The sequence below is a fragment of the Cydia strobilella genome, chromosome 5 (assembly GCF_947568885.1).
Source record: "Cydia strobilella chromosome 5, ilCydStro3.1, whole genome shotgun sequence".
Taxonomy (NCBI): Eukaryota; Metazoa; Arthropoda; class Insecta; order Lepidoptera; family Tortricidae; genus Cydia; species Cydia strobilella.
Window position 1 is genome coordinate 7,352,744 of NC_086045.1, and position 15,696 is coordinate 7,368,439.

At 40.8% G+C, this 15,696-nt stretch overlaps 2 protein-coding genes across 2 annotated transcripts; both read right to left on the bottom strand.

Moving 5' to 3' along the window:
* Positions 1 to 456: 456 nt before the first annotated feature.
* Positions 457 to 4,379, bottom strand: LOC134741759 (uncharacterized). Its single transcript, XM_063674651.1, has 6 exons — positions 4,114 to 4,379; positions 3,257 to 4,031; positions 2,676 to 2,809; positions 2,313 to 2,417; positions 820 to 1,597; positions 457 to 614 (listed from the first exon to the last, which is right to left on the bottom strand). The coding sequence occupies exons 1-6, from the start codon at positions 4,207 to 4,209 to the stop codon at positions 457 to 459; spliced, it is 2,046 nt and encodes a 681-aa protein (XP_063530721.1). The 5' UTR covers positions 4,210 to 4,379.
* A 1,084-nt stretch (positions 4,380 to 5,463) lies between these two features.
* On the bottom strand, positions 5,464 to 15,000 carry LOC134741369 (ER degradation-enhancing alpha-mannosidase-like protein 2). Its single transcript, XM_063674126.1, has 8 exons — positions 14,781 to 15,000; positions 12,013 to 12,309; positions 11,617 to 11,860; positions 11,127 to 11,277; positions 10,039 to 10,218; positions 9,098 to 9,354; positions 8,175 to 8,419; positions 5,464 to 6,602 (listed from the first exon to the last, which is right to left on the bottom strand). The coding sequence occupies exons 1-8, from the start codon at positions 14,879 to 14,881 to the stop codon at positions 5,891 to 5,893; spliced, it is 2,187 nt and encodes a 728-aa protein (XP_063530196.1). The 5' UTR covers positions 14,882 to 15,000; the 3' UTR covers positions 5,464 to 5,890.
* Positions 15,001 to 15,696: the final 696 nt, after the last annotated feature.

Here is a 15,696-nt window from a genome sequence, read left to right on the forward strand (position 1 = left end):
CCTACCTTTATTTACACCACCGCAAACATATACCACCATTACCCACATACCTACCTACATGCATACGTATGTATATAGCACTTATATACATACCACATACTTACATACATTACCTACATAGACTACTAGTCATAAGTCAGTCATAACCCTTCCCGTACCTACTCGGGTAAATAACATAAGGTAGTAAACAATTATGTCTAGCAACTTTTCGAAGACCATTATTTCCCTACCTTTATTTATACCACCGCAAACATATACCACCATTACCCACATACCTACTACATGCATACATATGTATATAGCACTTATATACATACCACATACTTACATACATTACCTACATAGACTACTAGTCATAAGTCAGTCATAACCCTTCCCGTACCTACTCGGGTAAATAAGTTAAGGTAGTAAACAATTATGTCTAGCAACTTTTCGAAGACCATAATTTCCCTACCTTTATTTCATGGTCGGATCCTTAAGATCGTAGTTGACCTTCATGATCGAATTGTCCACCTGATTAGGGCTCTTGTTGACATGGGCCGTGGTCCTATTCAATAACTCACTTTTTTCCTCTTGAGCTTTCTTATAAGCTAGGGTTTCTTGCGCTGTCCATTCTGTAGGTACACACGTCGGAATTGAAATAGGAAATATTCTATTGTAAAAGTTTTTATGAAAAAGAATAAGAAAGATCGAAAAAAGCTCTTGATTTTGAGCAAAAATAAAATATCTAAAATCTAAGGGGTCAATTACTCTCTTTATAAACAGTCAACCAAAATATAGGTTATATAGGTGTCTAACATACAATAAAATAACTCTTACCTAGTAGCCTCGAATCCATCGCAATCCATTCACCATTTATAACATCTTCAATTTTGACCCTTTGTTGGTAATTCGGCTCTAACATTCGAGCAACTAGCCTCTTGCAGTTATCTGACAGGATGTTAAGACACCGCGCACGAAATTTCCAATTGTTATTGACCTGCGCCTGATACAAATGTTTCATATTTTTATCTTCAAATGGCATTGCCCTGTTCAACATTACGTAGAGCACAACTCCTAACGACCACACGTCCGCAGGTTTTGGGTAATAAGGTGCTCCCTGGAGTATTTCAGGAGCCGTGTAGGAAAGTGAGCCGCAAAAGGTCTCGCTTTGAATATCCCTTAGCTTTCTGTCGATGCATAAGCGGGAGAAGCCGAAATCAGTAAGTTTAGCATTCTGGTTGGCGGTCAACATGACATTCTCACACTTGATGTCTCTGTGCGCCACGCCAAGCTCGTGCATGTACTGGACGGCCAGCGCCAGCTGCCGCGTCCATATCCGCGCCTGGTCCTCTAGAATAGCACCCTTCTTCAGTACGAATTCTAACAGATCCCCGTGTTCCATATAACGCATAAAAATAAAATACTTGTCTCTTCTCTGAAATATACTGTGTGTGTGCACTAGATGGGGGTGATTCAATTTTATTAACATTTCGATTTCCCTAGGTAAAAATTTCTTCACGAAATCTTTCGGCGCTACGCTAGTATCAATGACTTTGCAAGCCAAAATAGATATGGCATCATGTTTATTAGGATTCTTGTACTCTGCGAGGTAAACCTGAAATAGTTTATTAGCATTAAACATTTTCCAAGTGTCTACTCTTTTTAGGGTTCCGTAGTCAACTAGGAACCCTTATAGTTTCGCCATGTCCGTCTGTCTGTTCGTCCGCGGCTTTGCTCCGTGATCGTTAGTGCTAGAAAGCTGCAATTTGGAATGGATACATAAATCATGCGTGGCGACTGGCGACAGAACGGTACAATAAATATTTGCAAAGACCCCACACAATTTTTTTCTTTGAGTTTTCTTTTTGGCGTAACCCAATGGTGTGGGGTATCGTTATTGGATAGGTCTTTTAAAACGAATAAGGGTATTCACTCTTCAACAGTCATTTTTGTAAGTCAGTAAACATTTTCGGAAAAAATCGCTCCGAAAGAAAAAAGTATGCCCTCTAACTTTTGAACCATGGGTCCAACCAAATTTGAAAAAAAAAAATCGTAAAAGAAAAGCTTAACAAATACTTTCATTTAAAAACTATAGCGAACGTGATCGGTCCAGCCGTTTTTGAGTTACCTACTTATTGCAAAAAGTCTTCTCTTCTTAGTAAAAAGACGTACCTACAAAGCGCTGCGAAGGTACTCCCTTAGCTTGCAATGTACATAATAGACAATTCTGACAGAATGATAACTACGGAACCCTACACTGAGCATGGCCCGACATGCTCTTGGTAGATTTTTTCCTATTATTATTTATTATATCAACGAAATAACAACACCTTAGCATATGACCCTTCGTTGAGTTTTTTGATGATCTTGTAGCCGCGATTTACGAGTGTTAATTGCTCGGAACCGGTCAACTTTATTTCTTCTTCTGACTCTATCTACAAACATAATTTCCGTTTATAAATAAATAGGTACCTAACAATTAACTTCTTAAAAAGTTATTGATAAAGTTCCATATGACGCACCGTTGATTGACCCTCCATTTAATCTCATTAGAATGGCTTCTGTTTTGCGGTTAGATTAGCCAGAGATTTAATCACTTCACTGGCCTGCAAACGAAAATGAAGTAAATTTAGATTACTAGTAGATAGGTACATTTTGTATTCAATAGACAGGTTAAAAAAACAAGCACTCACTCTATGTTGAGAGTCTGTAATAGGATTGTTTAAAATGTCACCGTGTCTTTTGTTAACACTTTTGCGCGGGTCTGACATTCTTCTGTGTTGCTCCTTAGCTCGCTTTAGAGCTGCCGTTTCTACTGCATTCATAGCTAAAACATTGTTGTATTGTTGCTTTAGGTAGATTCCTCATTTTTAACTAGTAACAATGACAACTACGAGTACAAACAAGTAACAAATACGAGCCGTCCACTGCCGCCTTACAAACACCCTTAATAACTTTTAGTGCCTAATGAAGATAAATCAAATTAAATAATATTCTGTCTTATTTCAGTCAGTTTCATTGGTTTCATTTATACTCGTACTTGTATGAGTTGTATCAGTTGTGTGTACCCGTTCAGCTGTTTTTGGGTGAGTTTCCTAACTTAAATGTACTCTTTGGTATTTTGATTAAATTTATTGGGATGTGCAGTAAAGAGTATGTATTTGGATTTACAGGTAGGTACCATTGTGACCACCATACCATTGCTGTAGGCATGTAGGTAGCAAATATACATACAAGTAATAGGGTTATTTTTAAAATATTCAAAGCCATTTACTAGTAAGCCTGCTATCCATAGCGATCCATTCGGAGTTCAACACTTGCACGGCCGTGTACCGCAGGCCCGGATCCGGCTCCAACAGATATTTCAATACCGTCTTGCACTCTACAGAGAGCGTGGGCGCCACACGCGACCGAAATCGGTATTTCTTGCTCATCTGCTGCTCGTAAAGCTTCCGCATTCGCGTGTCGTCGAACGGCATGGCTTTGTTGAGCATCACGAACATCACCACACCCAGCGACCACAAATCCGTTTGCTTCGGCGCGTAAGGCTTCCCGCGTAGAATCTCCGGAGCGGCGTACGACATGGACCCACAGTAAGTTTCACTCAGAATTGGCTGATTAGCCAAGTCCACACAAAACCTCGAAAACCCAAAATCGGAGAGCTTCACGTTAAAATTCGCCGTCAATAGGATATTTTCACATTTTATATCTCTATGCGCGATCTCCAGTTCGTGCAAATACTGCAGCCCGAGCGCCAACTGTCGCATCCACACTCGAGATTGATTTTCCGACATACATCCGTTTTTTAAGATATGCCCTAAAAGGTCACCATTTTCACTAAACCGCATGAAAATGTAATATTTGGTCTTCCTCTGAAAGATACTATGAATATGTATGAGATGTGGGTGATTTAAACGTATCAATACGTCAATTTCGCGGGGTAGAAACTTCACGACGAATTCCTTGGGAGCTTTGGAGGTCTCGATTATTTTACAAGCGAGTGTAGTTTTGGCATCACCATCTTTTAATGAGTACTCCGTTAAAAACACCTGCGGATAAAGGGGGATACAATGATAATGTATAACTTAAAGTTTGCTGCAGCGAGTTTTAACTACTATTTATATTAGGCACCTTAGCGTAAGCACCTTCACCTATAAATTTAGTCAATTTGTATCCTTTAGACGACAAAGTATTATCCTCTGATGGTGTTGTTTTCAATTCGGTCATGATACCATTACCATGCCGTTAAACACGGAGCAGCCAACATCAGCATTCAGTCGACGTCTCTTCATAGCCAGAGGAAAAGTAGGCATTTTGTTATATTTTATTTTGTTATTTGGATTTAAAAATTTAGACTACATTTTAATAACATAACTGACGGAAGTACAATGACATTTATCCATGCTTGACGGCAATTTTTCTTCTTTAAAACTCGGCAATTTTAGAAAAGTACTCTTTGGCTATGGAATCATGTCTTTCTATGGAATACTAAAATCTTGAAGGACTAAAATAGTCTTGTTTTCGCTTGCACACGGTGCATGTAACCTGCGCACTTTGCGGCGCGGCAAGGATGCATCGTACATGTATGTAACTGACGCGGACGTCGCGGACCCAATTTCGTAGCCAATATGGCTAAAACGGAAACCTATTAGTTTCGCCATGTCCGTGCGTCCGTGGGTGGCATAAACATAGTATATACAAGTAGTTAGTGGGTGTGCACTTTGCTGTGTGACACCTACAATAAAGTGCTTACTAATACTAACTGCAACTATAAGTATTAATGTTAGGATTGTTAGGTATAAACTTTTTACTTGTTACAGACACGGGTTCGCCTTTATACTTATGTTCACCTACGTCATCCCCACCCTGTCCCGCGGTCCCGATGTCGTTCTGGGGGGAGAGCTTGAAGAACGCCTACTTCGTGAACATCCTCCGCAGTGTTCTGTGTCAAAACTGCACGTCTATGATAAACAGCTTTGCCCACGCCTCCGGGAACAGATCTTGACAAAAATACCGAGCTACAGAAAACACGGCTGTGACCCTTAGCCACTCTTGGGTCTTGGCGAAGGATTCTATAACTATCATCACGTCTTTCAATGGGACTATAGGCCTGCAGAACTAGGCATTAGTAGGTTTAACTTGACATCAGCATTTATTGAGTTCTTCGCATGGATGGGATGGGCGTACCTATGACTTGAATACGGTGGAATATAGCCTGTCAAAAGAGCTAAGAGGTGTGGTGATGGCACGTTTATAGAACTAGAACTGAAAAGAGACATGCATTCTAAGGATGAATCAAACTAGAATTCGATAGTGCTTACACAAGATTGTAACTGTTTGCCAAATATAAATATTTTTGCTGTTTTCCTTGATATTAATTTTTAGATTTTGGTTAAGAATAAGTAGATAGAATGCTTGCGCTACAGAGGTTCTGCAGATGTTGCAATCTGAATTTTTTATCAAATACAAAGGACGGTATAGTAACTTGCAGTCTTTTTTATTATTTAAAACTTAACATTAGGTAATCATAAATTAAATATAATTTATTTTAATAACATGATAAATTTTAAAACAAATAAGTTAAATAAAGTTTAGATTTCTCGATCATTCGCTCTGAAATCTCATTTAGACATGGTTTTATTTAGCTAGCCATAAAAAAACCTCTACAGTTGGCATGACTGACTTGCACGACTTACATGCTAACCGGATATTTCTGTCCCATACAGCAAGCCTCTGCTTGAGCAATAAAATATGTCATATTATATTCTCAATTTACGGATTTCTTTTTTAACACCTTTGAGATCATAGTAGCGGAAATCTGGAGATGTATCTCCTATAGGATATTTTAAGCAACTGATTTTGAAAAAGCTCTTCCTACTTTGGGATTTGGGTAGAGCCCTCACATAGATCACAATTCCAACTGCTTTTTGTTTAAAAATTCTCCAGCTAAAGATATTCTCTGCAAGAAGGACTGAGCCGGAGTCAACAGCAGCTCATATTTGTCTATGTCTGGATGGTCTGGATACTTGTTCTCTCTGCGGATTCTCTCCAAAATGTGCTGCGGTTCACATTTCGGTTTTGATTTCCAATCGCTATTAAGAAAATCTTGAATTACGATGGGTAACATCTTAAATGCTTCTTTCGCTTTAGTGCTGCTAGGAGGTTGTAATTGTAAATTTTCTGCTTCCTGTGGGTGCCCGGGTACTATTATGTCATCCACGTCAACTTCTCCCGTTGGTTCTATTTTCGGAGGATCATTAACTTCAGCAGTTTGCTCAGTCTCCTCGGACTCTTGAGAGATGGTATTATTGTTGTGGAAATTTACTATACGTTCTTTGACAACGTCACGTAAATTAGATTCGTTTTGTACTTTCTCCCTTTCTGTGCCATCCATATTGACATATCCTGTTCTAGTTTCAGTTTTGATTAAAACGTGTTCCTGTTCTATTATAACATATTTTGATTCTTTACTCGTTTCGGTAGAGGCGTCAGTCTTTTCACTGTCGTCTGCGTTACTTGGAGCAACGTTGTTTGTAGTAGCATCAATCATGGTCATAAAATGAATGTTGTCTTCATCTTCCAGCATTTGATATATCCTATGAACTTCACTGATGTTAATTCTGGAAACAGAAAGAGTGTGAGTATATAGAATTTGTAGCACATTAGGCCGCGGGCCCGACGCCAGCGAGCAGCGTGCGGCGAGCATTGGAACAAGGACACTCGCGCCGCTCGCCATCCCGCGCCGAGTCCGCGCCCTTATTTAACTCAAAATAGTAGGGTTAGGCCTACTGTCCACGACGCGTAGCTGCATAGACGCTGCATGAACACGCAGTGCAGCTGCCATGCAGCCCGGCGTACAGACGTTGTCCACGAAGCGTAGCGTAAGCGTATCGTAGCCTACATTTCCTTTCATTCGTGAGAATGTCGTCCAACGATGAAGACGTTATTTACAAAAACTCAACGTGCTATTCCTTGCGATTTAGCCCGGCGTATGGCATGCAGTACGCCCAGCGGCGTGAAGCTTGCATGCAGCGTCGCTGACGCGACGTTGCCGCTCCGTCGACAGAGTTGTGCGGTTTTGTATGTAGGCTGCAAGCAAGCGTACAGCAAGCGTACAATGACGAGTACGCGTCCATGCAGCTACGCTTCCGTGGACAGTAGGCCTTAGTATTAGTAAGCGCATGAGTATGCACTTTTGTCTCAGGCGATACCGCTTGGCACGATGTTCCTTAAGTCAAACAAAGCTGATTTGGCCCGACAGCCACAAGATCGTACCGTGCATACCCCTCCAAAAAGGGGGAGTGAAAGGATCGGCTCCCCAGGTCCAATCTATGCTATATTTCTTCCTGTTCTTAGCAACTAGGGCAAGTTATATATCATTTTCGTATAATTTATGAACGAGGAATTTATTTTTGAAATAATTATTAGACCTTTCCATACAAAAAAAAAGAGTTTTTCGTGGCTACCGGGCCAAATCAGCTTTGTTTGACCTAAGGAACAATCGTGCCATGCGGCATCGCCTGAGACTAAATTGTATACTGCTCCATACCTTTTTCCTAATTACTAACCCTACTAAAAGAGATATAAATAATATGAATTAGTAATCGAAGTAAACTCTCCTTTTGGAACCAGCGAACGTGAAAAGCTTTAAACAAAACTTCCGCTAGAAACTGACAAATTATGTATAGTTGTTATGTAATAAGTAATAAAGGACTAATCACAAGTCGTCAAGATATAAATCTGTTTTTAGTCGACGATAAAATAATTCCATGTGATTCGTCGTAAAGTTGACACTTGAAAATGTCAAAGCGAACAGTGACATTGGATACATTTTTATGAGCAATTTTTATATAATTTCATTGTTTGAAAAGTTTTATTTTAGTATTGTTATTATGTTATACTTTAGTACAATCGGATTAAGTCTAACCTGATTTTTAGTATTTAAACCCATAAAACCCTACTTTCTGTTTAAGTCGCAGTCGAGTAAAATGTTGATATTGGGGTAGAATGTGTACAAACGTACGGACAAAAGTGGAATTCATATTCCTCCAAGTTTCATATTAAGAGAATATCCCATGAAAGGGTATAAGCGCTAAATCTGGATTCAGCTATTATTTTACTGGCAACTCTGGTTGACACCCGTAGGTAAAGGGTTAACAACCGCTGTTAGGGAGCAGAGCATGTCGACTCACCCTTGCCTGGCCTCCTGGCAGCAGTACAGCATGGTGGGGTCGATGGGGTGCGCCTCGGTGTTGAACACGTAACCGCCGACGTCGACTATGCACTCGCCGCTCGGCGTGCTGATGACGGTGCCGTGCTTGCCCGGGTTGTGGATGAAGTTGTCCGGGTCGAACAGCAGGTACAGGTACTTGGTGGTCTCCGCGAGGAAGAAGGACTCCATGCGGTCCTCTTTGCGGTGATCGCGGACGTCTTTTATCTGAAAGTGCGACAGTTGAATTAAAAACAGTAGGGTAAATTACCTAATGATTACCTAATGAGGCACTGAAAAGTTAGAATGAATAGTTATTAATACCTTTTTGTAGAAAAGTCACCGCTGCTACCTAAAAATATACTTAGTTGAAAGTGCATGTGCATGTGTTTGCTCAAAAGCGATGATATTGATCAGAGCGATTAATAAAAATTAACCGGTATTTAATTTCGGTATCTTAGTTATTAATGTTTTGAATTACCTTTGGCTGATTTGATATTTTTTTGCTCTTACCTAAATAACATTTTCAAATATCAACGAAATATTGTGAATTCAGGGATTTAGGTTTTCGATTTTCGATCGACAAAATAGCACCTATCCCAGTAAATTAAGGTATTGTGCGTGAACTGTGTTTGTGTGTGTAATGGGGTAATTTGACAGAATCTGAAAATTTACCCTCCTCTACCCCCTCTTAAATCAGTATACAACATACATTATGCAGGTGAAACCTCAGATGTCACTATAACCGGAATCAATATTATAAGTATGCCCAAAGATTCTATGAAAACAAAATATTATCGAGGCAGTACAAGTTTCCCGTGAAATCCTATACCTCCACCGCTTCAAAGCCCTGAGGATTTGACGCCGGTCTAGGTATACTGGTATTAGTAGTCAGTTAGCGCTCACCGTAGCGTACCCGCACGGGGTCCGGGCGCTGTGCTGGATGCTGCGGATGATGTCCTCGCCCATCTGCAGCAGGATCGGGTCCCGGGTCTCCCGGTACAGGTACATGATGGACTCGATGAGCTCGGGCCGCAGCGGGTAGCTCTCGCGGCTGGACGACGCCGAGCCGGTGCCGAGGTTGTACACTTCGGGCGTGAAGCCGTACTGGCGCCACACGCTGTGGTAGTTGTGGATTATACGCATCGCGGTGTCACTGTCGCCTGTGGCCGTTAAAAAGGCAAGTATGAAAGCTAAGTTAAACGTATTGAAGGGCGTGTAGTCAATCTCGCGGGCGAGAGTCTGTCGCGGCGCTTCTGTGCTATGTTAGCCTACAGGTATATTCAAGCTCATTTACCCCCTGGTCTTACTTTATATATATATATATGTCCTCCTCGCCGTGTCCGACGACGGCGACTCCAACCGTTTTTAATGGGAAACATGGAACGCTCTAATGTGGCTTGCGAAGCCAAACTTGGTTTTGAAGATGCGATTGCATGGTACGCAATGGAGCTGGCCGGCTGAATTGTAGGTGTAGGTGTACGAAGGCTTCGGGCGCGTCTTACGGAGATGGCGCTTAGCATCCAAGTCTTCTAAGCGCCGCTGCTCGTATTGCTCTACACTTTTATGAACAGTTTTTGGAGTCTTACTTTACAGAGACTTGGACAAAAGGGTTTGTTCCATGCCATGATTGCCAGGTTGAGACATGGTCAATCTGCTATGGTAAACAATTATTATTATTAAATTGTAATAACAAATATGTTACATTTTGCTAAGAGCTAGAATAACTGAAATGCGATTTATGAAAAGACGCAAAAATGGTGACGGTGTATTGTTTGGACAATCGTAGGTATACATTATATGTTCCATGTTGTAGTTGAAGTAACTTGTGGTCAACAAGCACTCACCGAGCAGACCAAGCAGGCCGGGCCAGTACGACTCGAGGCTCTGGAACACGGGCAGCGTCACGTGCCCGCGCAGCATCGTCGCCCACACGTACCAGTCATCCTTCTTCAAGTAGCGGTCGATCACCTGCCGCACCTCCTTGAACATGGACATCAACTCCGGACGCTCCAGAAGGATGGCTCCTGAAAGATTACATTTTTATTTAAAATTTCCCGTCTCTTTCAAGCAGCGTTAGGGTCCATCCAAGTTAACCGTCTGTTCGTCATATATTCATAGGAATTTCACGTTTAGAGTAGCATTCCCTTACTCTGTCACTGCCAAGTCTGTGTATAATTAGCTCGGTCTGACTATAAGATAAGAGATTTTTTTACTTATTGTATTGTATACGAACGAGCGAAATATCAAGATTATGTAAATATGATCCAGCTCATTTGTCAAATCAGTACAGTGGCATGTGGCAGTATTGAAAGTAGTTCTTATGCTAGACAATGTAACTTTTATAACATCTATGTAAAACCCTTTTTATGTGCAAATAAATGATTATGATTATGTTTGGTAAACACAGAGCTTTCGCAATCGTATTTGCACTATTTTTCTCTCCCAATCACACCAACATGATTTTGGGGCAACTACAACCTTTCACAATATCCTCGAAGTAGAAATCGGCGCGCCGACACCCACAGTGCAGCAGCCTCTAATCATGTCCTCGTGATTCGCACAGCCCACCCAATCAATTACCCCGTTTGCAGTTGTCCGTTGAGGGCAGAGCTGTGAGCAGGGCAATGACTAAGCAGGGACATAGTGTAAACGCCATCCTGCTCATGCGCCTGGCGCTGCCCGATTTTGCCATCAGAAGAGGTTTTTTCGGGCGGCAGCATCCAGTGCAGTGTTTGTAATAGGCCGTTGTAGGCTGACTGCAACTACCTTCGACCATGTACTCGAAGTAGGCGCGCCGATGCCCGCGTATTTCACAGTTAAGCAGCCTCTCATCTCGTCCTCGTGGTTGCCATCGGGCTTGACCTATCGGTAGCGGTAGAGCGTAGAAGGCTAATGCCTTGAACCTATGATTTGGCCTTTGACCAACTAATACCTTTGACCAAATACTCGAAGTAAGAGTCTACGCCGCCGCCGATGCCCGCGTCCTGCGCCGTCCAACGGCCGCTCATCACGTCCACGTGGTTGCCGACGAGCCCGATCGGCGACCGGTGGTGGTACAACGCCTTCAGAGCGTTGTAAGCCAACTACAAACAACCATATTTCCTGTGTATTCATTGCAACTTACAAACATAAAAAAATGGATTGAGATCAATGGATCTCTTTTTCACGTAGTTCTATGACAAAATCTATTAATTGTGTCATAGAACTACGTGAAAGACCCACGGATTGCAATGGTTTCAACTGAAACCCCATAAACGTCTGTAGTCTATGTTACCTACCTACTTTTGCTCAACTTGTTTTTGATTAAATAATTAGCAACATTATAAAAAAAATACAAACTAATTTTGAGGGATTTTTATTCCCGTGAGCTAGTTTTTAACTCCATGTATAATACAGTTCGCTATATTTTCGTGCGTTCTTACCTCTTCATACAATGGATCTCCCGTAAGCCTACTTAATGTCCCAAACTCCACAATGAAAGTTCCAACTCCGGCAGTGCATGTGACAGTGGTTTCTCCCGGCGGGACTCCTTTCTTCAGGTTCACGGTACCATATGGCATGCCGGTGGTGGTGTCAAAGGCCACAATCAGCCTCTGAGCTACATCCTCTGCTAGACGGAGCAGGGGCCCGTTACAAGGCCACCCAGGCTCCAGTTTCATTCCTGTTCTGGATTTCAAAAGTGAATTAAGTGTTGTTATGTTTGATAATTTATTTAAAATCAATAAAATTAGTGTTATTAATGTTCAAAATAAACAAGTTTTTTTTTATTTGTAATTAATACTACTACTTTAGCCGTTTCCTTATTAAAAGAAACTTACTTGTAGGACAATAAATGAGCACTAAGCAGTCCACCGATAATCCTAATATTGGTCTCAAAGACTGACACATTAATGTCAGTGTCAAAGTTCTGTTTTTGAAGCAGTATCTCCACCACTCTGTTGAACTCTGTGTAGTTGCCCATGATTGCCAGGGTATCCAGGGCATCTATAAGGGTCAGGGAGTAGCTGCCCCATGTGTCCACGCCATCACATGACAAAGGACGTAGCTCATCATAAGGATAAGCATACCTCAAGTAACTATCATATGCATGTTGAAACATCTCCCTTGTCTCTTCTCTGAAACAATAACAATGTGATATATCTTAACACCAGGAATTAAATGGTTTGGTTTAAACTTAAGTACCTATTGCAAATATTTGTGTGGTGAGCATGAATATTTACAAACAATACAATACAAATACCAAAAAAATTTGGTCCAATTGGGTAGTGGAAATTAATAAATTTACATATGTCAGTAGGTGTTGCAAATGCAATGAAAGAAACCTATTTCTAAATACACAGAAAACAGACACATTACCATGCAAATAAAATAAACAAAACAAAAATACATATACATATTGTTAGTTATAAGATTGTTATTATGTCGAATGATGTCACTTGCCGTTCACTTGCAGTAAGAGCGAATCGCCTAGCGTGGTACGGACATGTAATGCGGAGGGATGAAAGGCATGTGACGAGAAAGGTATTACGAATGAACGTGGAGGGAAGTATCGGGAGAGGAAAACCGAGGAAAAGGTGGATGGACTGTGTGAGAGATGATATGAAACGAATGCGAGTGAGTGATGAGATGACGGGCGAGAGAGAGGTATGGGAGAAAAAGACATGCTGCGCCGACCCCAAATGAATGGGATAAGGGCAAGCGAATGATGATGATGATGTCACTTGCCGTTAGTGTTGTCAGAATTAAATTATTCAGATGACGTTAATTATCATTTTTAAATTTATAAAACTCGTAATTTAAATGATTAGTAATGTGATTGATGTTTCAAGTGACATCATTCCATCATTCATTCAAACCAGTTATTCATTCTGTAAAGTTATATAAGCAGCGGTCACTTGGGATCACTGGCTTTTGGTTGTTGACTTGTCAAGGAATAAAGAACTAGTCATACTCTGAGTGTCATTTAAAATTATACCCAACTAATAATATATAAACGTAAGTACGTACATAACTACATACACATATAACAGTGCCAGTCATAGAGAGAGAGTAACCAGATAAAAGTTTCAAGGAAGAGATAAGAAATAAAGTTTAAGTAGTCTGTTAAAAGAGTTAGGAGACTGAGCGCACCATAAAAACATGAACATGAATATTTAATTCAGGAGATTTGGTTGTTTTCCATATTCCTTTCATGAGAATATCAGCAAAATACAATCATAAATACTCCCTATAACTTTCTTTGAGTTAATTGTAATACCACATTTAAACTTGGTTGATAGGAGCAGGATAGTGAAATGGGCAATGTTGCCGATATGTTGCCATAAATCATGCTGTGCAAGTGTTCACACTATGCTCAACGCTCATGCTGCTTTGACTACTTCTGTATTAGTAGGATAAGTAGTCCTGTGTAATGTTGTTCTTTCATAGATCTACTAACAAGTCGACAATAGCATAATGTATATCTTTCAAGGAGAATTTGCTTTACCTATTTTAATGTTTAAAAAACAGGTCACAAAACTCACAAATAATGTGGTACCTGGAGATTTATTTAGACTAATACAATATCAAATATTTTTTTTTTTTTTGTGAGACAATAAACAAATGAGTGGCTGAGACAACAGAGCAAGGTCACTGATGTTGTAAAACACATAGCCAGTTTAAAGTTTAGTGGGAATGGGCTGGTCATATAGCACATGGAGAAAATGACTACTCGAGTGGCGACCATGGGGGAAAGAGCATCCTCAAAGTAGACCCCAGATGCATTGGGACGTCGACATCAAGAGGACTGCAGGGAAGAAGTGGCTCCAGGTTGCATAGAACGGTGACGAATGGTGCAAACTGAAGGCCTACATCCGAAGGGTAGAAAAGGGCTAAAGAGAGCGAGAGAGAGAGAGAGAGAGAGAGAGAATATTAATTTAATTTAATGGGTATGTTACTAGACTACGAGAATTTTATACACATTATAATTTAAATAAATATATTAGCAATTTCAAGATTCGAGCCCTACACCCCAGCAGGGGGTAACAGGAAAAGTAGAAGATACTAGCAGTTATCGCAAAATTAATAATAATGCACTATAATAATAATAATAACTCCATGGCTGATTCGGCCATGGCAACTGCTATCAACTCCGTTATTGCTGTCTCTGGTGTGCTCGCAAGTGGCTGACGTAGCGAATATGAATGATCAAGCATGCTCTTAGGGGCATGGTGTTAACCCTCACTGCTCTTGCTACTTGCCTCTGACACTGCCGGTCCTTTGACTGCCATTCAAAAAACCGCCTCTGACGGCAACCTAGGGCATAAGCAGGATGGCGCTTACAGTATACAGTATGTCCCTGCCATTGTCCCTGCCCATTCCCCTTTTCACGGCCCTGCCGTCAACGGCATATTGTAAACAACGCATAACACCTAGCATTAGAGAGACATGATATTTTGTCATCAAATGGTTGGCCAAACTATACAAATAACAATATTTTTGATAACACGGCATTTTGGATAACAGATAGCCTTTGTGATTGTAATTGCCCCCTAGTAGGTATGTTTGTGTCAAGGGCGTTTAAGAAGCGCCAGACCTGGAGTTTTACCTCAATTTCAGAATATCTTCTTTGGTGTATTCTCGTAGCGCCGAACTAGACCTGATGCCATAAAGGCATACCAGGCATATTATTAATATTCTATCACCCATGTCCAAGAAAATTTGAAGTCAGACAGAGTATGTTCACTTTTTAAACATTTTTTATGCACGTTTTTATTAACAAATCCTAAAAACAAACTTGTAAACACGTCAGCCCACACAGCGACCGGATAAATTGACACTTGACAGTGACGTTAGTGACAGTTTGAGTCAGGGGGACGACACTAGGAATCTCATTCTGAGCTAGGAATATAGTTAACCAGTAAAGATGGAGGATGACGCAAAGAGTAGTATAATATATGCCGCGGCTCTTCGTCAATGGACGCAGTTGCATTAGAAAATATAGGAGGCGATTCGCCTCGGCGAGTCTTGGACGCCAGCCTTTACTCTTTGGTTTGAGTTGACTGGTACTCATACTACTATACTACTCTTTGCTGACTGCACACCAACTGCACCAAAGAATATAATACTCACTAGGAACTGCACTGTACACTGACTGAAATTTTAAAAATCGTAACACACTACTCACCGCACAAACAAAGGTCGCGGTGCGGTGCGGTTGTATGTTATGATATCTCTTTCTCGCTCTTACCTATGAGTGCGTCGCACAATGGCCTTGGTGCGGTGCGTTGGTGTGTTAAGTCTTTAATGTACAACCAAAGAGGATAGGATAGGAGGATATAATAAGATAGAGCGGTACTGTCATAGTAAATTTTGTAACCACTGTAAATTCACTGCCATCTATCGACATACTTTAAAACTAAAAATGAAGATTTATAAAAATACGTTAAAATGTATTTAAATATGGACAAAGATAGATATAACTCCGTAATAGATGGATACAGTCTAAGGAAAAAACGTGCCTC